Source organism: Drosophila takahashii, chromosome 2R (genome assembly GCF_030179915.1).
Source record: "Drosophila takahashii strain IR98-3 E-12201 chromosome 2R, DtakHiC1v2, whole genome shotgun sequence".
Taxonomy (NCBI): domain Eukaryota; kingdom Metazoa; phylum Arthropoda; class Insecta; order Diptera; family Drosophilidae; genus Drosophila; species Drosophila takahashii.
The window spans coordinates 35,308,771-35,328,979 of record NC_091679.1 but is presented as its reverse complement, the minus strand read 5'-3'; the positions used below and the strand labels follow the sequence as shown (position 1 = coordinate 35,328,979).

At 43.3% G+C, this 20,209-nt stretch overlaps 5 protein-coding genes across 19 annotated transcripts in view; 2 read left to right on the top strand and 3 right to left on the bottom strand.

The window, feature by feature from the left end:
• The first annotated feature begins 114 nt into the window (after positions 1-114).
• Mccc2 (methylcrotonyl-CoA carboxylase subunit 2) lies at positions 115-2,489 on the top strand. Its single transcript, XM_017148423.3, has 4 exons — positions 115-318; positions 377-630; positions 685-1,565; positions 1,620-2,489. The coding sequence occupies exons 1-4, from the start codon at positions 193-195 to the stop codon at positions 2,093-2,095; spliced, it is 1,737 nt and encodes a 578-aa protein (XP_017003912.2). The 5' UTR covers positions 115-192; the 3' UTR covers positions 2,096-2,489.
• Positions 2,490-2,786: 297 nt separating this feature from the next.
• Positions 2,787-10,852, top strand: Eb1 (microtubule-associated protein RP/EB family member 1). 12 transcript variants are annotated; one of them, XR_011418373.1, is made up of 8 exons: positions 5,836-6,000; positions 6,431-6,583; positions 6,648-6,793; positions 7,029-7,311; positions 9,421-9,700; positions 9,763-9,844; positions 9,904-10,138; positions 10,199-10,852. XR_011418373.1 is itself a non-coding variant. In XM_017148371.3 (8 exons), the coding sequence occupies exons 2-8, from the start codon at positions 6,463-6,465 to the stop codon at positions 9,952-9,954; spliced, it is 900 nt and encodes a 299-aa protein (XP_017003860.1). In that variant the 5' UTR covers positions 5,838-6,000; positions 6,431-6,462; the 3' UTR covers positions 9,955-10,852. The 12 variants fall into 12 exon arrangements, 11 of the variants coding, with proteins under 11 accessions (XP_070070274.1, XP_070070282.1, XP_070070275.1 ...); XM_017148371.3 differs by having other exon boundaries at positions 5,838-6,000; positions 9,421-9,563; positions 9,618-9,700; positions 9,763-9,835; positions 9,904-10,852; XM_070214178.1 differs by having other exon boundaries at positions 5,838-6,000; positions 9,421-9,563; positions 9,618-9,700; positions 9,904-10,852.
• A 282-nt stretch (positions 10,853-11,134) lies between these two features.
• LOC108061931 (CDGSH iron-sulfur domain-containing protein 3, mitochondrial) lies at positions 11,135-11,857 on the bottom strand. Its single transcript, XM_017148373.3, has 4 exons — positions 11,745-11,857; positions 11,537-11,687; positions 11,373-11,466; positions 11,135-11,315 (listed from the first exon to the last, which is right to left on the bottom strand). The coding sequence occupies exons 1-4, from the start codon at positions 11,790-11,792 to the stop codon at positions 11,192-11,194; spliced, it is 417 nt and encodes a 138-aa protein (XP_017003862.1). The 5' UTR covers positions 11,793-11,857; the 3' UTR covers positions 11,135-11,191.
• A 552-nt stretch (positions 11,858-12,409) lies between these two features.
• Positions 12,410-13,786, bottom strand: LOC108061929 (aldo-keto reductase family 1 member B1). Its single transcript, XM_017148364.3, has one exon. The coding sequence runs from the start codon at positions 13,628-13,630 to the stop codon at positions 12,695-12,697; it is 936 nt and encodes a 311-aa protein (XP_017003853.1). The 5' UTR covers positions 13,631-13,786; the 3' UTR covers positions 12,410-12,694.
• A 2,871-nt stretch (positions 13,787-16,657) lies between these two features.
• The window catches only part of Epac (Exchange protein directly activated by cAMP), a 38,539-nt gene continuing 34,987 nt past the window's right edge, over positions 16,658-20,209 (bottom strand). For all 4 annotated transcript variants that reach the window (XM_017148350.3, XM_070214164.1, XM_017148354.3 and 1 more), the window contains 6 exons: positions 19,663-20,024; positions 18,961-19,214; positions 18,729-18,899; positions 18,371-18,504; positions 17,386-17,735; positions 16,658-17,317 (listed from right to left, as the gene is read on the bottom strand). In XM_017148350.3, coding sequence (XP_017003839.2) covers positions 17,190-17,317; positions 17,386-17,735; positions 18,371-18,504; positions 18,729-18,899; positions 18,961-19,214; positions 19,663-20,024 — 1,399 coding nt within the window. In that variant the 3' untranslated portion in view covers positions 16,658-17,189. The remainder of the gene's footprint in view (positions 17,318-17,385; positions 17,736-18,370; positions 18,505-18,728; positions 18,900-18,960; positions 19,215-19,662; positions 20,025-20,209) is intronic.

The following is a 20,209-nucleotide window of genomic DNA, read 5'->3' as shown; positions in this document are numbered from 1 at the left end:
TGAAAGTAAAATTTTTTTCAGTGCAACGCATTTTATTTCTTTGTAATCGATAGTTGCCATTATCGCGATCGACCAGCTGTTGCTGTGTATGCTATCGTTATCAGTTAGCCTGCCCAAAACTGACGTAACATTCGCCTCCCATTCGCGTGGTAATTTCAGGTATTAACTCCCCCAAAAACCCTCCCCCACAAAATGATCCGGCTAAATGGGCTCCTGAGAAGCTCCTCGATGCTGCTAAGCAGCCAGGTGCGATTGCTGCACGTGGGGGAGGCTAATATTCTGCCCAGCGAAGTGGACAAGCAGTCCGCGGAGTACAAGGTATAAACACTCGGTTATTTACCTTTACACACCTTCTGAAGTCTGAGTTTTTGTATAGGAAAATGCCAGTGAGATGGGTAGGTTGGTCGGAGAGCTGCGGAACTTCACCAGCCAGGTGCTGAAAGGCGGCGGGCAGAAGGCCATCGAGCGACACACCCAGCGGGGCAAGCTCCTGGCCAGGGAGCGCATCAATCTGCTCCTGGACAAGGGATCACCCTTCCTGGAACTCAGTGCGCTGGCTGGACACGAGTTGTACGGCGAGGAGGTGGTCAACTCTGGAGGAATCGTCACCGGAGTGGGTCGTGTTTGTGGGTAGGTTCAGCCGAACACCGGTTATCATATATATTAATCCAATTATCTTTCCAGAACCGAGTGCCTGGTGGTGGCCAACGATGCCACGGTTAAGGGCGGCAGCTACTATCCCATTACCGTGAAGAAGCATCTGCGCGCCCAGGAGATCGCCCAGGAAAACCGCCTGCCCTGCATCTACCTCGTGGACTCGGGTGGCGCTAATTTGCCGCGTCAGGCGGATGTCTTTCCCGACAAGCTGCACTTTGGACGCATTTTCTACAATCAGGCAAACATGTCGGCTCAGGGAATTCCCCAGATCGCCGTGGTTATGGGCAGCTGCACGGCCGGAGGAGCCTACGTCCCGGCGATGGCCGATGAGAGCATCATTGTGAAGAAGCAGGGAACCATTTTCCTAGCTGGTCCGCCGCTGGTTAAGGCCGCCACTGGTGAAGAGGTGTCCGCGGAGGATCTGGGAGGAGCGGATCTGCACTGCAAGACCTCGGGAGTCACGGACCATTATGCTGTGGACGATGAGCACGCCTTGTATCTAGCCCGGCAGATTGTGAGCAACCTGAACCTGCCCGCAACGAATTCCTACAACGATCAGCTGACGCACTCCAGCCAAGCCAACTTCCAGAGGGCTGTTCCAGCAGCTGCCATCGAGGAGCCGCGCTACGATCCTCGCGAGCTGTACGGCATCGTGGGTCCCAATCTTACCAAGAGCTTCGACGTTCGCGAGGTGATTGCCCGCATTGTGGACGGAAGTCGCTTCACGGAGTTCAAGAAGTTGTATGGCGAGACCTTGGTGTGCGGATTTGCCAAGCTTTATGGCCACACGGTGGGAATTGTGGGCAACAATGGAGTCCTCTTCTCGGAGAGCGCCCTCAAGGGTGCCCACTTTATTCAGCTGTGTGCACAGCGCAAGATTCCGCTGGTCTTCCTGCAGAACATCACGGGTGAGTAGCTAATGAGTTTGAAGAGACAGCAATATCCCTAAACTTTCAATCTAGGTTTCATGGTGGGACGTGATGCTGAGGCCAATGGCATTGCCAAGAACGGAGCCAAGATGGTAACGGCCGTGGCCTGCGCCAATGTGCCCAAGTTCACGGTGATAATCGGTGGATCCTACGGTGCCGGCAACTACGGCATGTGCGGACGGGCCTACTCGCCTCGGTTCCTCTACATGTGGCCAAACTCCCGCATCTCCGTGATGGGCGGCACCCAGGCGGCCAATGTCATGGCTCAGATCACCGAGGACCAAAGGAAGCGAGCCGGCAAGGAGTTTAGCGAGGAGGAAGCCCAGAAGCTGAAGGCTCCCATTGTGGAGATGTTCGAGGCGGAGGGCTCTCCGTACTACAGTACGGCTCGCCTGTGGGACGACGGCATCATCGATCCGGCCAACACGCGCCAGGTTTTGGGCCTCAGCCTGAAGGCAGCCATCAACAATGCCGGTCAGGACACCAAGTTTGGAGTCTTCCGCATGTAAATCTAATTTGCAAGCGAGAGAAAGGAACCCGGGTGCATTTACAGGCATTTAATGCCAGCCTTTATATCGAAACTGTTGCATTTATTAGCGTTAAGTCAATTGTTAACTGTGTAATCTACCACTGAGTGTCTATTTCAAAACAGAAGGTCGAGGAATCACGAAAGTATCATTTACTTTTAAATTGATTTTTTAACTGTTGAAATGGGTGTTGTCTTTTTTGTAACTAAAATATCTCAGCGATACAACACATACGGAAACACCAATCTATTAAAGCATTATAATGATTTTAAAACTGGCAATGAATATTTATAAAATGTCAAGTCTAAATAGCGAAACTATTGCATTTATTAGCATTAAGAATGGTAATTTGAGTAAACTTGTGTTGAATAGTAAATTCTTCTTTGAAACAATTGTGTTTTAATTTAAGAACTCGAACAGAACTTTGTTTAAACTGGTGGTTTGAGTTATTGATGTTTAACTGTAGGATGAAGAGCGGCAACCGATACGGTTTGTGATTTTGGAATATGTGGGAAGAACATTGAAACTGCTGAGTACCATAATTACTTACAACTTTTACACTCCCAAAAGTGTTTTCTTGTATGTTTGAAAAGTAACGGCCAAAACGCGAGAAGGTGCCGCCACGCACTATCGCCCACCTCTAGCGCCTATCGATAGCCCTCCATGCGGACCTGCGCTGGGCGGTCGATGCATCAGAGTACATTTTACATCCCTAGCGCTCGCTCGTTTGCCTGAAGACGGCTCGTCATAGAATTTGCATTTCTTTGTTTAAAGTCCAGGAATCATTTAAAGCGCCCTCGGCAGAAAGGACAACGACTAGCTGAAAAGGTGAGTTTATCAGAGGATCGGAGGATTTACCGGTTGGGTGCCCCACTGCGTCCGTATGACTCAGTGAGTCTCTCTCCGTGCGTGTCTGTGTGTGTGTGCGGCTCCTCGACTTTTTCGCGAAAAAAGAAGAAGAGAAGAAGAAATGGCAAAACCTAGAAGTAGCGTCAGCAGAAAAGAAAGTTCATCGGTATGTGGCGATTTAAAATAACTTTGCCGAAAACTTCAAGTGCACACTTGAGCGAAATAGCTGTACATTGCGGAGCATCCGTGCGCCTGTGTGCGTCCGTGTGCGTTGTATGTTGTATATTTAAATGTCGCCTGCTGCTGCTGCTTCTCGTTTCCTCCTCCAAAAATAAAATTCCCTATTCTGGTTGCGTGCGAGTGTGAGTGCCTATCATCTTGGCGTGCTACTGTGTGAGTGTGCTTGCCACAGCCGCAAAAAAATAGAAAAAAGAGGCCGCAAAAATTCCGGTGCAGTGTAGAATGGCTAATGTGCCGCACAACCCCAACCCCCGATGGCTGCAGTGTCTGGAAAAAGCGGGGAAACCATATTTTCTGGCCTCTTTCTGGTTTTGAGCCACCATTTCGATGACGTCACTCATCTACGGTTTATCTGTCAAACCCCCGCATTTCTCGACCTGTGCTAGTGTTTGTGTGTGTGTGTCCAGTTACCAACAATTCTCGGACTTGTTTTGTTTTCTTTTAGCTCGACTTACTATTTTTATTTTTATTGGCTCAATTGAAATCTGCTACGCCGACGCAGCTTTCTGGCCTTTTTGTTGTTTCTCCATTAGCTTGCCGGTTTCTTTCGGTTTCCCCACTCAAAACCTCTCCACTCACACCCATCAAATCGAGCGGATTTGGCTCACAATATCGGAATGTTTAATTGTTGCTCAAACAGCTTACTGCTGTTGACACACTTCGCCGCCGATTTCAGATTTATATTTGGGAATTTTTAAATATGTTTAGGATATGAAAGACATTTCAACGGGGGGCAGGGGCTTAAAAGTGGAAGGCCCCGTTTTGGGGGCCACTAATCCCCCTTTCTCGCTGCTCTTTTCTGTTTTCCTGGTTCTGCTTAATTAGTTCGCATTCAACTTCCGCTGCACGCGCCCACACTCGCACACATGCACACTTACTTATCGACAGACTACACTGGGAAAAACATCATCAGTAATCGATTCTTTCATTTCCCGAAGAAAATGACACACATCAGTGATTTGCCATCTTGGAATTTGGCTATTAATCATTAAGACTTCCGAAACATTACAATTTATTTCTCACTCGTAGGATATTTATTTACATAATCTTCTCTTCAGATGTCATATCAGGTATCTTCGCAAATCTGCTGACAAATCTAAAAAATGACTCAAATTCGCAATCCAACACAATTTTCGCCTTTGACTAAGAAAACTAAACAACAGCTGCCGCATAAATTTTTGTTTATTTAAAACTTGTTATTTATATAGATGCGCTAAATGGATTAGTTCATTGTTTTAAGAAATCTGTTGGTCAAAAATAATAGCTAAGGTTTAATTTCACATTAATTAATGGTTACATTTTTCTTACAAGTAATGTCCAATATCAAAGTCATAAATATGTTTGCTTAGACTTGTGCACTGAATCATAAAACTAATCATATTTACTCATTGGAAAATGACGAACACGCCAGTCTTATAAGGCGGGAGATAAACATAAAAATGAACGTAGTAGTAAACAAAGCGAATGGAATTTATAATTTCTTGGGTTATTTTTGTGAATTCACAAGCAATATGTTAATATTTCATATTAATGCTGATATAAACGTTTTAAGGAATTTTCCCCATGTGTAAGAATACCAACTCGTTGTATTTGGGGCATGGCTATTGTTGTGCCTTCTCCGGTGGGGGGCACTTAAATCAATAAACTAGCAGCAAATCGCTCCGCATTTGAATTGGAGTTCCGCCCTTTCGGGTCAATGCACCCGTACACTCGCACAGCCAAAAGGTGGCGAGGCAGAATTTTACGGAAACTCTGAAAGGCGCGCGGCCGATGTGAGTCGGTGTATATTTATAGGCCGGCTCCCAAATGCCGGCCAATTCTTTATCTCGCTGGCCCACGTTTGCAATGCCCATGTTCTATGTTCCTGCTGGCCAGGCTGACATTGATAATGCCAATGACGCGGTCCATGAGTAATCTTCGTCTTCGAGAAAGGAGGATGTCAGCGAAGCGGATCGCTGACGACGCGTCGCGGCGTCGAACAGTCCAAGTTCATTGTTCGCCAGTTCCAGTCTCCGCGGAGCGCTTTCTTTCCACTCGCCTACCATTTCGTTTGATTGCCGTTTATGCTCTCGTAAGTATTCAAGATGGTTCTGAAGAACCATTATCTCTGGAAGTTCAGAAGAGTATCCGCAGAGGCATATTTGTTTATCTCTATCGCGAACTTCTCCAAATCAAAGTGGATTTATTTTTAGTGGGCATTGAAGCAAATTGGAAATACTTTATATAGGGTTGAAAACTTTTCAACGTTCCTGAAGAATTCTCGTTCGCATGTAAAAAGTTTGTTCACTATCGCTTTTTTTATTAAATTTATACATGTTACTCATGAAGTATAAAGATATACTGTATTCGCAAAACAACTGTTAATAGGGAGAGCAAATACTGTAAATTAACAAGTTCGTTTCTAGAGGTGTAATTCTGAAAACTACAAAATAATTAAAAGTTACAAGGGATTCTCTAAAGAGACTCTTTAAAAATACTTAAATTCCAAAGAATCCAAATATTATGGATCAAAATGAGTCAAAATGATCCATACTATGCTTTTGGTCACCGCCTTAATTTCATTCCATAAATAGAGGCTGTCGCCTTAAAAGGCACACAAACAGGCCTTGATAATATTGCTATTCAGTTAAGATCTCGGCGATACAACAGTTTGCATTGGAATTGTCAGTAGGTCGTGGACTTGTATCAAAACGAAACAAAAGGAAAACAAAAGTAATTTTCACAGTTTCTTTTTGATCTTGCAAAAGAGAGTATAGCTAGAGGGGAGTTGCTAGGAGCACACCGCAAACACAAAACCGGTAAGTGCATCGGCGATGGTAATTCATTGACAGATTGTTAGTCTTATTCCGGGAAGTTGGATAATGAGTTTTCGGTTTGGAAAGGCCTTTCGTGCTGCCTCCAGACCGGAGTAGTCGAAACAATCGAACTTCTCGGCGATAGGCCAACCCGCCAAACTACTTTCGAGGAACAAATTCTGCAGATTCGTGGAGTGAGTTGAGTGTGCAACGGTAACATGTCCAATAACAATCATTTGGCGTTCCCGGCTGCCGTTTGCTGTTTGCTTTTGCTGATGATTATCGTGATCTTGATATTGAGCACGCACATGGGACACGCTTCAATGCAGCCCGAGCCAAAACAATTATTAGCTGCCGTAATTAAGAGCCGTTCATGGCAGTAGCACTCCCACACGGACGGAGCACTAACCAGTCTTTTGCATCTTTTTTTTAGAGCCGCTCAAGAAACCAGAGGACACCACCATCATGGCTGTTAACGTTTACTCCACAAATGTGACGTCAGAGAATCTCTCGCGCCACGATATGCTGGCCTGGGTCAACGATTGTCTGCAGTCGCAGTTCTCAAAGATCGAGGAGCTCTGCACAGGTAAGACGAATCAATCTTAGAAGTGATGAGTGATTTTTGAGAACGACCTCCGCCTCGTTTCTAGGTGCCGCATATTGCCAGTTCATGGACATGCTGTTCCCCAATTCAGTGCCCGTAAAGCGTGTCAAATTTCGTACAAATCTGGAGCACGAGTACATACAGAACTTCAAGATATTGCAGGCGGGCTTCAAAAAGATGTCTGTGGATAAGGTAATGCTTGCTCAAAAGTAGTTGTTTTGTATACTTCTAGATTTTTTGTTTTGTTTTTGTTCAAACACACACAAACCCAACCAATCCCGAGAATATATAGAGTGGACATGGGCACGGTACAGTGGATGCGCTTTGAGGAGCTCTCCACTGTACCAATCAACTCTTGTATGTTGTAACTAACTACGATTTCCGTTACAAATCAACCACACGACCACGCAAACAACGACGATCGTAGATCATACCAGTTGATAAACTGATTAAGGGACGCTTTCAAGACAACTTCGAGTTCCTGCAGTGGTTTAAGAAGTTCTTCGATGCCAATTACGATGGTCGCGAGTACGATCCCCTGGCGCAGCGAGCGGGGGTCAAGCTGGGCAATGGCAACGGCAACGGACACGGCAGCAACGGAGGCAGTGGCGTGGGCAGCAGCAACAACGATCTCCACCTGATGCACCGACGGCCCTTGCAGGCGCCAGCCGGAAGCGTTCGCATGCCGCCGCGGGTCATCGCTCAGACTGGTACGGTTATTGGAGTGGAAGCCAAAAACTCCGGTGATGGAAGCCCGCGTTATTTGCTTGCCATTTCCTTTTGAGTTGCGCAGCGAACGAACGTGAAGCCTGGGATGCTGATGCCACACCACACCACATAAAACTCCACTCACCGCACTGGTCTCGAGCAGCAGGAGCACCCACTACTACCCAACAAGCACACACATTCAGTCGCATCCCAGCACAAAGCACACAAGTTGGAGGATCTGTTGTTGTCCCACATCCAAAACCACTAATCCCTCTTCATTCCCTTGCACAGTGATGGGTATTACCTACATATTTGTTTCTAGGTCCCTAGATTGGGTGTTTCTTACCTTGTTAAATATTTATCGGATTAAGATAGGGTTTTTAAACTGTTGTTTCTTATTATACCCTTGCAGAGGGTATTATGATTTCAGTCAGAAGTTTGCAACGCAGTGAAGGAGACGTTTCCGACTTCATAAAGTATATATATTCTTGATCAGCATCACTAGACGAGTCGATCTAGCCATGTCCGTCTGTCCGTCTGTCCGTCTGACCGTCTGTCCGTCTGTCTGTTTCTACGCAAACTAGTCTCTCAGTTCTTGAGCTATCGGGATGAAACTTTCCCAAAAGTCTTCTTTCTATTGCAGGTAGTATATATGTCGGAGCCGACCGGATCGGACAACTATATCTTATAGCTCCCATAGGAACAATCGGAAAAAAAAACTTAAAAAAATTCTAACTTCGGTGTTTTTTGAAATATTACTTTCTACTTTTGGGGATGTTATTTTTTAAATATTTCTAATTTTCGAATTAATTATTTAAAAAATCGGACTACTATATCATATAGCTGCCATAGGAACGATCGGAAAATAAATGGAAAAGTAATAGGAAATAAATTCTAGCTTCTTTGGTTTTTATTGTATTTTCTTCTACTCTAGGATAAATATTTCTGAATTTCAATTTTAATTTGATCAAAATCGAACGACTATATCATATAGCTGCCATAGGAACGATCGGAAAATTAATGAGAAATATTAGAAAATTGAACATTTTTGCGATTTCTTAATTAATAGGAATGATCTGCAAGGGTATATAAGCTTCGGCTGGCCGAAGCTAGCTTCCTTTCTTGTTTTTTGATTTAATTATAAAATGTTCTTTACGAAATATTTTGAGAATAAGACCTTTTTAAATGATTTGAGATTGTAAATAACTTAGTTTAACTGTTTACGAACTCATGATTATTTGCAAATGAATGCGTAATAATTTTGATAAACCAAAGAAAAATTATAAGAAGTTGCCGTCAGATTATTCTTAAAAACCGTAGTCTCTGAACGTGTAAAACTAAACGCTTTAATTTTTGAGAAGTTTTCATCACTGTTCTTCAACTTACTATTTAATTTAAGTATTCTCGTAAAACATTTTGGTGCTTTGGCTTGCCAAAGATTTCTGTTTCTCCTAAATCCATACTGTGTGTTTGTTTATCCTTATTTTGTTCCCATTGCATTTGGTTTCACCACACACTCTCTCACCTGACTGCATATTTCTCGCCCATTTTACTTTTAGATTATACCCATTGATAAGTTGATCAAGGGCCGTTTCCAAGACAATTTCGAGTTCTTGCAATGGTTCAAAAAGTTCTTCGATGCCAATTACGATGGCAGGGACTACGATGCCAGCGCGGTGCGTGAGGGAGCCCCCATGGGCTTCGGCTCGGGAGCGGGGAAGTCCCTGCCTGGCACGGCGGCCAGCGGCGTGCACAGCAGCTATCGACGTGCCCCGACGGCAACGGCGCGCCCAGCGACGACGACGACAGTGAAGCCCAGTATGTTGTTTTGGTTTGGTTCCCTAGCTGTACTCTCTCTCCTATCGCTATCTTTCCTTTCATTATCGTTACGCACTATCCACATGGTCAGACAATTGTACATATCGATCGCATGCCATGGTCCATTTGGATGCTCTCATTTTTATGACACTAAATGCACATCCTCCAAGTAGACACAAACATATAATACGAAGAGCTAAGCTGTCTGTGCTTCACGTTTGTTGACTCCTTAAGCTTCTGTTCCTGCAAAGCGGTTGTTTGCATACTAACCTCGTTCGTTTCGCCCATTCAAGCAGTCTCCAAGGTGCTGCCACGCACGAACAACGCCGCGCCGGCGAGCAGAATAACCGCCGGTGCCAATAGCACGGGCACCGTCAAGAAGAACGACGCGGGCAACTCGGTCAACAATCAGCAAATCGAAGAGATGTCAAACCAGGTGGGTGAAGAACAAGAAAATAAGCAAAAATCGGTTACTAATGTTAAGGATCAGGTCATGGATATGCGCATCAACCTGGAGGGATTAGAGAAGGAGCGCGACTTTTACTTCTCCAAGTTGCGGGACATTGAAATTCTGTAAGTACCGCCGAAGCAAATTCATTTTTGGACACCTTAATAACCGACTTTCATTCTTACAGATGCCAAGAAGCTGATGACGGCGAGCAACATCCGCTCATTCAAAAGATAATGGACATCCTGTATGCGACTGAGGTAGGACAAGTCCGTACACTTTTTCGCACGGCCCTGCCATCACTTAGACTTATGTATCTTACTTGCAGGATGGTTTCGCGCCGCCAGACGATGCCCCACCAGAGGACGAGGAGTATTAATTTAAACGAAGAAATGAAAAACAAACCCACTAAATTCATTTGCTGCATACATATTCAAAACATAAGTCAAGAAGCAGGATGAAGGGTACAAAAATAAAGTTTATTGATTAGACAGGAACCAAGAAGACGTTTAGCAAACGAGAAGACTTACGAACGCGTATAGGGCTTAGATCCCCAGGCCGAGGTTGACAACAGGAGCGCTAAGTGATTAAATCGTTATACTTCAAACATTACTTTACTTTAGAAATGCCGCTGCTCAAAGGATAGGGAGACGGGAATTATTTTCATATTAAAGAGATCTTTCGGTTCAAAATTGAGGTCGCGAATCTTATCCTTATGCGTCCCGCTGTTGCCGATGAGTGTCAACCGTGTCATCATCAACCATTTCACATTTAAATTGTTTGTACTTTAGCGGAATAAACGAAAACTAAATCTCACTATCTAAAGAAAAGCCAGCAAACACTTCTAAATTCTTCGTTGAATACTGAAACTCTATTTAAGAAAATTGTTTAAAATTCTCAGTTTATGAATTTAATATGATTTAGCTCAGTTAGTTGTCTGTAACATACGCTTTACACAATTAAAACCAATTTAATACATTTATATTTTTTGTATAAGTTTCATTAGCTGACTTTAATCGTTTTGAGTGTTGTATGTAGTGGATCACACGAGCCGAATTTGTATAATCTGAAAAATATTTAACAATGAGATGTCATGCACCAAACCGGTATTTTGTACTTTCAATTTCTACTTTTAAATAATTGGCTTCGTAACAAAATGATTATATATATTAAGTGATTTCTTGCTCTCGATTTTTTAAGTTCTATGATTATGTGTAAAACAGGTAGAACTCGTTAAAAAGTTTGAATAAAAAGCGAACATCTTTCTATTTTCTAAACACACTTTTGATTTTTTCCCTAACGATTCACCTTGAAACGGATGAGTTTTCCTGGCCGGAAGCTTGTGAAATGCACCCACTCATTTACACTTCTCCGATAATTGTAAATAATTTGTTAAAACTTGTCGCACACTAACTACACACGCATAATAGTCAACATCTGCTTTCGTCAGACGCAAAATAAAAAATAAAATGTATAATTAATGTGCTCGCTCACCATTACGGAGCATTATTAGGGTGTACCAAATACGTTCTATAATCTAGAATAAAAACATGTGTTGCTTGATTCAAAATTAATGCATTTCTCATTTTTACACACGAGTATTTCGAGACCTTAAACTATTTAACGGCAGTCTGGATGTGCGGCTGCTTGTGGGTGCCGTCGCAGAAGGGTCTGTGGGTGGTCTGTTTGCAGTTGCACAGCCAGTAGTCGCCCGACTTTTCCACCTTGAAGCGGATGGGCCTGGAAGGTAGATAATTTTATGAATTATGAGTTACCATTCATGATCTTATCACTTACCTCTGCTTGATCTTGAGGAACTCGTTCTTGTGCATCCCATCGCACAGGGGCTGAGATTTCGACTTGCCGCATAGGCACCAGCTGTAGGTTTTATCTGTTGGTCGCGAGTTGTGGTTATGTAAACAAAGTTTTTCATAATTTTTTATGGAGTGTGTGAATCGTACCTTTGTCCAGGTGGATCTTGAAGGGTCTCTTGTCGAAGATGGCACCGTTTTCCTTTTGCAGAACAGCAGTTTGCTTGTCCTCGAGCAGGTTTTTGGGTATTGTTTTGGCTTTGGCCGAATCCCCCGATTGTGCGCTGGAACTGTAGCAAGCCTAGGGGGGTGTTAAATTAGTATTATTATTGTTAAATCGGATTACCTTGTTGTTTACCTTTAGCATCCAGGACGCCCGGAAATTGCGCTTTAATATTATTGACATGCTGCCGCTGTTTTATTTATTTTCTTTATTTCTTCTGCTGCTCGCGCTGTCGAAGGTATCGATATTAAAGCATATGTTAGCTAATCGATAATTAGGGTGGCACTGCTTCAACAATATTTCGCGGGTATAATTTGTTAATTGAGTACTTTGACGTCATAATAATCAAATTAATAAACATTTTTCTTTATAAATCTAATTACCAACTTTTTAATAGCGTAAAGGATTGAGAGGGAACACACAAATTTAAACTTGCCAGTGCTACCAGACCACCTGAATTTGAATGCACAGTGTTGTGAAACGCTCCGTCAGACTGTCATCGATGCTCTATCTGTCGTTATCGCTAGCCAAGGTCGCCACTTCAAAATTTGATTTCACAATTCCAGAATCTTTCACTGATAAGCGGAGATATGATTCGGATGCGCCTCGGAAATGTCTTTCTGCGCTCGCAGGTATTCCAGCTACTATCACAGGCGTTCATCTGAATGAAAGCTCGCTATATGTATGCCCAATACTGACTTGGCATTCCGACTGGCAGGCGCACACGCCAAAAACGCCCAGATAACTCGGTTTATCAAGCGGCCCCGTTAGACAAACTGATTAGCCTCACCGCCGAGAGATTTTCTTCGTAATATACTTTATTTTACAATACAAATACTACATAAGCGGGGGTGTCTTACGAATCTCTTTCAATTAAATATTAAAGGAAATTAAAATAACGGTGTCCCAGAAAAAAACTTTTTAGAAACAACCTACTAATGGGTTTTGAAAAATGATTCATAAAGTTCGAGAACTTATGATTCAAAAACTACAAATTCCGGGACACCAATGGATTTTTAGGTAGTACCCCAAACCAGTAGTACCGACACCCTCGGGGATTTTTGGGTCACCACCACAGATGGTGTCTAGAACTCGGCGTGGAACGGATAGTACTTGTGCCCGGCCATCCCGGAGAAGGGCACCGTGCGCTGACCCGTGTGATACTGCTCCATGCTGGCGACGTCCTCCGGACTCAGCTCGAAGTCGAAGACCCCGAAGTTCTCCTCGATGCGGGCCTTGTTCGAGGACTTGGGCAGCGGCACCACCCCTAGCTGGACCAGGTACCGCAGGCAGATCTGGGCCGTGGACTTTCCGTACTTCTTGGCCAGCTGCTGGGCGTGCTCGTCGTAGATGAAGGGTGGCCACTGCCGAGAGGGCTGTGGGCGGGCCAGGGGGCAGTAGGCGCAGATGACCAGGCCGTGGCTCTTGGCATGCTCCCGCAGCTTCTGCTGCTGGAATCCCGGGTGGCACTCCACCTGGTTGACCACCGGCTTGATGCGGCAATTGGCCAGCACGCGCTCCGTCTGGGCGGCATTGAAGTTGGACAGGCCGATGCTGCGCGCCAGGCCCAGATCCACCAGCTTCTCCATCTCGCGCCAGGTGTCCAGGTAGTCCACGTCCGTCAGCTCCAGGGTGCCGTGCACGTTGCTGTCGTTGTGGAACTTCTGGCCCACGGGCATGTGCATCAGATAGAGGTCCACGTACTCCAGGCCCAGGTTGCTCAGGCTGAGGCGGCAGGCGCGCTCCACCAGCCCGGTGTCGTGGTGGATCCCGCCCAGCTTGGTGGTCACGAAGACCTGGTCGCGGGTCACCACTCCCTCGGCGATCTTCTCGGCGATCGCCTGGCCCACCTCCGCCTCGTTCTCGTAGACGAAGGCGGTGTCCAGGTGCCGGTAGCCCACGTCGAGGGCGTGGCGCGTCGAGTGGTAGGCGTCCGACTCGAAGGACTTCCAGGTGCCCAAACCCAAGATCGGCATCTCGCGCCCATTGTTTAGCCGGATGGTGGGAGCCAGATTGGTCATCGTGTTGTCGCTGCCGCTGATAATTAACGCTGTGCAAATTGGACGCTTCTAAATCAGTGCGATTAGGTTTTTTTTTTCGGTGGTCTCGTCTCGGCAGCAATCCCTATCTGTTCGTTCCAGCACGTTGAAAGTTTCTCGGAGAACTGTTGGCTGCTCAGCCGGTTTCGTTGATTTTGTCACGGCGAGCAGCTGCTGTGTCATCCGGTGACGTCACGGACAACGCGCGGTTATTCCCAGCGAGCAAAAGCTATTTTTTTGGAGAGCGGAGCGGAGAGCCAAAGCTTTGGGAGCTCTCCTGAGCAGGTAATCGTTTTTGAGCTTAGCCAACATAAGTCGATATTTTAATTCCCCAATGATCCCCCTGTGGGATCCCCATTTTATCCATCATTTTAAGCGCGTTGAAGAGATACTTTAGATATCTAGATACTTTGAACTGGAACCAGTTTGGGGAACTACATATACCCAATAAATAAATAAAAGGTTTTGAACAGAAAATAATGAAATAAAACTATCTTAGCAAATAGCTTAATCCCGGCCACTAAAAACCAGCCACTCGCTAACACATAAATCTTTATTCGAATATTAGTTGAGTTCAAAATGTTAGACATTCAAAGATACATGCTGGTTTACACTTAGTTTCAACATTTAGGGTTGCCATTAAAATATTTACTCTGCTTTGCATAAATCTCACTTCGCTCTTCGCAATATTGGGTATACATGTTATTAGAATATGTAATCTGTTAGTACGGTTAAAAGATCTCTGTTTATGCTACACAATATGTACGTCTATACCATGCTCGATGGATTTAATTACTTCTAAGTGGTTTGTTGGTGTTGTCTTCTTGCCGTGAGCTCCTGGGAGCCGTCTCTTTCATCCGATTACGAACTATTTATTTTACTCTATTTTGCTATATGGTAGGTAAGTAAACTTCAAGATTGTTTTGCGTTAGACATGTAAACACTGATTTGAACATTTATTGGTTAGTACTAGTTACGGCTCGAACATTTACTGACTGATTATGACTGATTGGCATTAGCTATATTTCGGTAACGGAGGTATATACGTATAGCATGAATATATCGGTTTGTGTGCATCCGTGAGTTACCCAATGATGTTAAATTTATGCAAAGTGCCTAGGTTATATTTGAGAAATGAAAAGTTCGTAGAGTTATGTTTTGAGATTGTCAAATCGAATCACAAGTAAAATTTGAAATTTTCCCTTCTTTGGAGTACTTGCATATTTTATATATTTGTATCTGTACATATATAGTATGTATATCTGTATTATTGAAAGTGCACAACAATAACAACAGTGGTGGTGTATTGTTGGATTTACTTTAACATAGCAGTACTCAAAAATATATAAATATTCTTGGTTTTGACACATAAGGGTTTCCATTTGTTGGAAACGATTTCTTAACACTAGAATAGTTTCTACAATCTGTATGCTAGATTTATGGATCCATTAAATAAATGTTTTACTTTTAATATAATCTTTTTGTCCTTTTAATGCTATAAGAGTTGGTTTATTTTTGTCGAAATTTTCCTCAGAGGATTGCTAGGTTGCGTCGGGTTTATAACGCCTACACAATTCTATGTGGATGATTGTGATAGATTCTACCCGTTTTCATAGCAAATGGTGTAGATAAAGTAATTAAAGGCTTTCCAACTCTGCTTACAAACTTTACCATACTAAAATTGGTGTTGCGTTGCTTGTAAATCAATACGAAATTTTTACATCTCATCAACTATAAACTAAACAGTATTGTTTCGTTTGAATCGGTTCGCTATATCTATAAAAGTTGTATTGAAAATTCGTTTGTTTTTATTACTTTTTTGGAGGAGAAACCACTGGATATTTAATGTCTTGGATTATAGTTGAATATATTGTTTGTCTGATTGGTGTAAGTAAAGGAAAAAGCTTTATTTAATACGACAATTATAATCTACGCATCATGGTCAAAGTTTTGGTTACATCTAGGAATGGTATTATGTGATAAATCGTTGTTTGAGAGACCTTTACTTGGGAGAGGAGTTGGGTTAGAATGGTAACTACAAGTACTGGATAATCTACGACTTCTTAGATTTGATCTTTTATTGGTATTGGCATTACTCAATAGGGATTTCTTCTATTTTACGCCGAGCCTTACAGGTCAAACCAACTTCACTTGGGGTGACATTAGAAAAACACAAAATGCTAGTCGGATCCCCGACTTTGAGATACTCGGTACAAATGTATTGAAAATACTTCATTGGTTCAAAGATCGATTTGTTCATACAGACGGACGTATACAAAATCTTACATGCGGAATATAAATACTTTGTGATGTTGAAAACGATCCGTTTCTTATTGTTTATATATACTTAAACAAATTTGGAATACCCTTCTGTTTTTCAAGTACCAAGTATTACAATTACATCTGTTGTACAGTTGTTTTCAAAAATATGTCGATTCTAAAACAACCTTTTAAGGTAGAAACCCATGTTTGTTTATGGGATGAAAACTGAAAATAATACGGTTCATTAAAAAGACATAACGAAAGAAAACTAAACTGGATTGATAGAAAACAAATAAATTTTTTAATGGTTTTCAAACTATTTTGTTTGGAATTTTTAAAGGCAATACGAAAGACTCCCCACATTTTGAATACAACTGCACCAGTATAAAGAAGGTAAATGGTTTTACACGTATTTATGTACAAACTACAACTAATAAGGTCCCTCTCCAGTGTTTAATGTTTTGTATGCATTGGCATATATGCATATTTTATAGCTTACTTAACACAAACAAGGACAGAATTTTCTACAAAATAAAACAAGCAAGGGTTGTGTAAATAAATATTAATAAATGGTTTCGTATTTTATTTGCGAGTTGCAGTACTTGGGGAAAACGAATTTCCAAACGATAGACAAATTTAAAACTTTAAATAAAATAACTTATCCGCTACGTAGCTTACATGTTAATAACTAGCTTCAACTAGACTGTTTAATAGTTGGTTTTAGTTTAGGGTTTTTAAAAAAATAGATTCCATGCTCTCGGAAACGCTCTACAATTTTACAAATTATTTTACTAGCTTGCGTAGGATTTATAGAGTAAAGTTTTGTAGGAAATTATGCAGTTTAGTGCTGTTTGTTTTGATGTTGCCTCCTCTAAATGTTTAGTATCACACTCGTCCAAGTTTTGTTGTTATTCGTTTCGGTTTCCGCCGGGACTCCCGAATTTTACATTTTTGTTTTCCATCTATCGTTTTGTACTAAAGCAAAAAAGTTTCTCGTTTGCATTGAAATGCGTTTGGGTTTCAGTTCATTAGAAGATTGAGATAGTTCCTAGTCGGGTTCGTAGAATATACAAAGTACAGTTGTAGCTTAAAAGCTAATGCGAATGCGGATGAAAGTTTGTCCGGGTTGTGGTGGCCATGGCGCCAATTGGCTTCCCGAAAACAACCCGGCTAAGCTCATAACTGTGCAGCTAATTGCGGTTTGATTAACACACACACTCAGGGTTAGACACTTAATACAGGCTACAAGCTAATCAGATAACAGGGCCTTTCGGGGGGCTTAGAGCTTCCGGGTGGGCTCCACCTTCTGGGACATGGCGGTGAGCACCCGCTGGTTGTCGATGACGCGGAAGCTGCTGATGTACGTCCTCACCTCGCCCTCGCTCTTCGGCGACGGCGGCTCCAGACCTGTTGCAAATGCAAATCGAAGTCAGTGAGGAAATTACCTTCGAGCAGATGGGGTCCATCGCACTTACCCAGACTCCTGGAGCGACAGAAGCGGATGGTGCGCATCGTCTGGGCCATCATGTGCATCTTCTCGAAGTTCACCAGGCCGTCCAGGCTGGTCTTGTTGCCCTCGTGGGCGAAGGTCATGTCCTTGAGCAGCAGCGGCATGAACGGAATCAGCGGCGGCTGCAACTTGCCCACAAACACGCGGTACGCCCTGTGGTTGCGACTGGGGTCGATAAGGGCCTCGAACTCCTGGAAGATCTTCCGGAACTTCGAGGGGATCTTCTCCCAGGTCTGTTGCAGCCGGGACACCGCCATGTTTGAGAGGCCCATTACCACGGCGAAGAAGGCGTTCAGATTCTGGTACTCCTTGCAGCTGAAAGGGAATTTAATGGGAATTAAACATCAGGTTCTTGGCTGGGTAGAACCTTTTCACTATATCTTTGAGGTTCAATAACTTCGAATAATACAATACTTTTAATGCGCTAATAAAACTTCATTTAAATGTGTTATGAAATAACTTTTTTTATGTTTTTAACAAATTCTTGCGTTCACCATATCGGTGAGTATAGAACTTATCAGGATATATCAGGAAAAATATTTGTATATCACAGTTGAAACACTCGACAAAGGAATTTATTACTCAACTTAAATTTTTTCAGCACCGTTATGAAGAATGAAATACATTTTTTTTACAATCCTTTGAGGTTCAATAACTTCGAATAATACAATACATTTAACGAGCTAATAAAACTTCATTTTAAAGTGTTAAAGAACCACTTATTTTATGTTTTTAACAAACTCTTGCGTTCACCATATCGGTAAGTATAGAACTTATCAGGATATATCAGGATAAATATTTGTATATCATAGTTGAAAAACTCGACTAAGGAATTTATTACTCAACTTAAAGTGTTTTAGCACCATTATGAAGTATGAAATGCATTTTTTGAATGGTTAAGATTCTATGCCCTGAGTCTAAAGATAAAAGGATTCATCTGGAGCACTTACTAGGCGGCCAGCTTGATAAACTTCCGGACCAGACCCACACGTTTACTCAGGCTGGGCGTCGATACCAGTTCGGTGACAATCCAGTACTGAACCTCGTTGAAGCGTCGCAGGAAGACATCCAAGTTGGCAGTGATCTGTGGGAATGGATGTGAAAAATATATCGATGTGAGCAACGTGACTGCCAAAAGTTCTAAAGCCAATAGTTTCGGGCCATCTTTAATTACTTCGGTTGGCAAAACTCGGGGCTAACTTAATTTGCAAGCAGATGACAAATGGCAACAGTTTTGCGGTCAGTGTCTGGCAGGCTAATTAGCCAAACGAGACTTTGGAGACTCTTGGCAAAAGTTGGGCCTCTTACCTTGCCAAAGTGATGACGCCCGAAGGTGTGGTAGAGCAACTCGTATTCATGGACGGCCCAGAAGAGGTCCCACTCGAAGAGGGTGATGTGGTAGGCCAGCTCCTTGGTGCTCAGTATCTCCAGATCGATGTCCACGCCCTCAGTGGGGCATTCCTGCTCCTGCAGCTGGGTCTGCAGAATATAATATATAATATAGTATAATATAATATAATCTTTACTGATAAAAGCTTACCAAGGCATCTAGGTGATCCTTGACGGAGACAAATAAGCGGCCGTTGAGCGACAGGCCCGTCGGTATGCTGACATCGTTGTCCTTGAACACGGAGCGCTCTCCGTTCGACTTGACTTCGACGAGGACGAGGTCCTCGGGACCCCGGTTTAGCTGCAACTTGTCGGCGGCGCACGCCTTAATAAGCTCCGCCGTGGTGTGCATGGGGAATCGCAGGGTACAGTAGGTGTGGTCGGCACAATAGACGCGGAATATGACTGAAAATTTTTAAATTTAATTTTTTAAATATAATTTATTTACAATGCTCTTCTTTTAAATTTATTTCATGATCGCTTCATCTCGAAAAACAAAATTGTGAGTTCATTCGCCTTGAATATAAGAACGTTTCTTCTTGAATAAGTGAGAGAACGAATTCTTAAATTGAGAGAATTTGCTCTTTTCAGCTAGTTCTTTCAACCTAAACTCACTAAGGTATTCTCCTTTCTTTCAAGTATGATCGCTTTATCTCGGAAAACAAAATCGTGAGTTCATTCGCCTTGAATATAAGAACATTTCTTCTTGAATAAGCGAGAGAACGAATTCTTAAATTGAGAGCATTTGCTGTTTTCAGAAAATTCTTTCAACCTAAACTCACTAAGGTATTCTCCTTTCTTTCAAGTATGAGGTATTCTATTTGACCAGCACTTAATTTTAAAGGACACTTACTGTCATCGTCTGGCCGAATGACCGTCTTGGCCGGCGTCGCATTGCCGCTGAAGAGGCAGATGGGCTGTCCGTTGGGCGGCAGCTTCCACTTCTGGCCGGCGTTCTGGTTGCGGTCCTCCTGGTAGCGCGCCATCTGGGTGAGCACGTTGTGCACTATGCTGGTCTCCTCGTTCAGGTCGGGGTCGGCCTCTACCTCGGCGGCCAGGTCCTCGATGAAGTCGCAGACGCTGGGCTCCTCGAAGGCGGCGTGGCGCACGGCCATGACCCACTTCTGCATGAACTGGATCACGCGCTTCTTGAAGTTGATTATATACTCACGATCCTCGGGTGTCTGGGCGTCCTCATGGGCATCGCAATGGAAGGTGCAGGGCGGTTAAGGAGGAAACCAATTTCGTTTGGGATTGCGAAATGGGATTTAGAGAGGGATTTGCCGGGTCCTGCATATATCTGTCCGGCGGAACTTTGCCCAAACCCAACTACTTTTCCGTCCTGGGGAATCTGGTTATTGATTTCTGTCCCGCATTCTTCCCAACCTTGTTGCTCCCCC

Bases quoted from the DNA above. Each gene is read 5' to 3' on its own strand.
- Mccc2 (XM_017148423.3), top strand. From the start codon at position 193: ATGATCCGGCTAAATGGGCTCCTGAGAAGCTCCTCGATGCTGCTAAGC. The intron at 319-376 runs GTATAAACACTC...GTTTTTGTATAG, and splicing joins AGCAGTCCGCGGAGTACAAG to GAAAATGCCAGTGAGATGGG. The intron at 631-684 runs GTAGGTTCAGCC...TTATCTTTCCAG, and splicing joins GGAGTGGGTCGTGTTTGTGG to AACCGAGTGCCTGGTGGTGG.
- Eb1 (XM_070214173.1), top strand. From the start codon at position 6,463: ATGGCTGTTAACGTTTACTCCACAAATGTGACGTCAGAGAATCTCTCG. The intron at 6,794-7,028 runs GTAATGCTTGCT...CGACGATCGTAG, and splicing joins AAAAGATGTCTGTGGATAAG to ATCATACCAGTTGATAAACT. The intron at 9,845-9,903 runs GTCCGTACACTT...TCTTACTTGCAG, and splicing joins ATGCGACTGAGGTAGGACAA to GATGGTTTCGCGCCGCCAGA.
- LOC108061931 (XM_017148373.3), bottom strand. From the start codon at position 11,792: ATGTCAATAATATTAAAGCGCAATTTCCGGGCGTCCTGGATGCTAAAG. The intron at 11,467-11,536 runs GTACGATTCACA...CGCGACCAACAG, and splicing joins CAAGATCCACCTGGACAAAG to ATAAAACCTACAGCTGGTGC. The intron at 11,316-11,372 runs GTAAGTGATAAG...TCTACCTTCCAG, and splicing joins TTCCTCAAGATCAAGCAGAG to GCCCATCCGCTTCAAGGTGG.
- LOC108061929 (XM_017148364.3), bottom strand. From the start codon at position 13,630: ATGACCAATCTGGCTCCCACCATCCGGCTAAACAATGGGCGCGAGATG.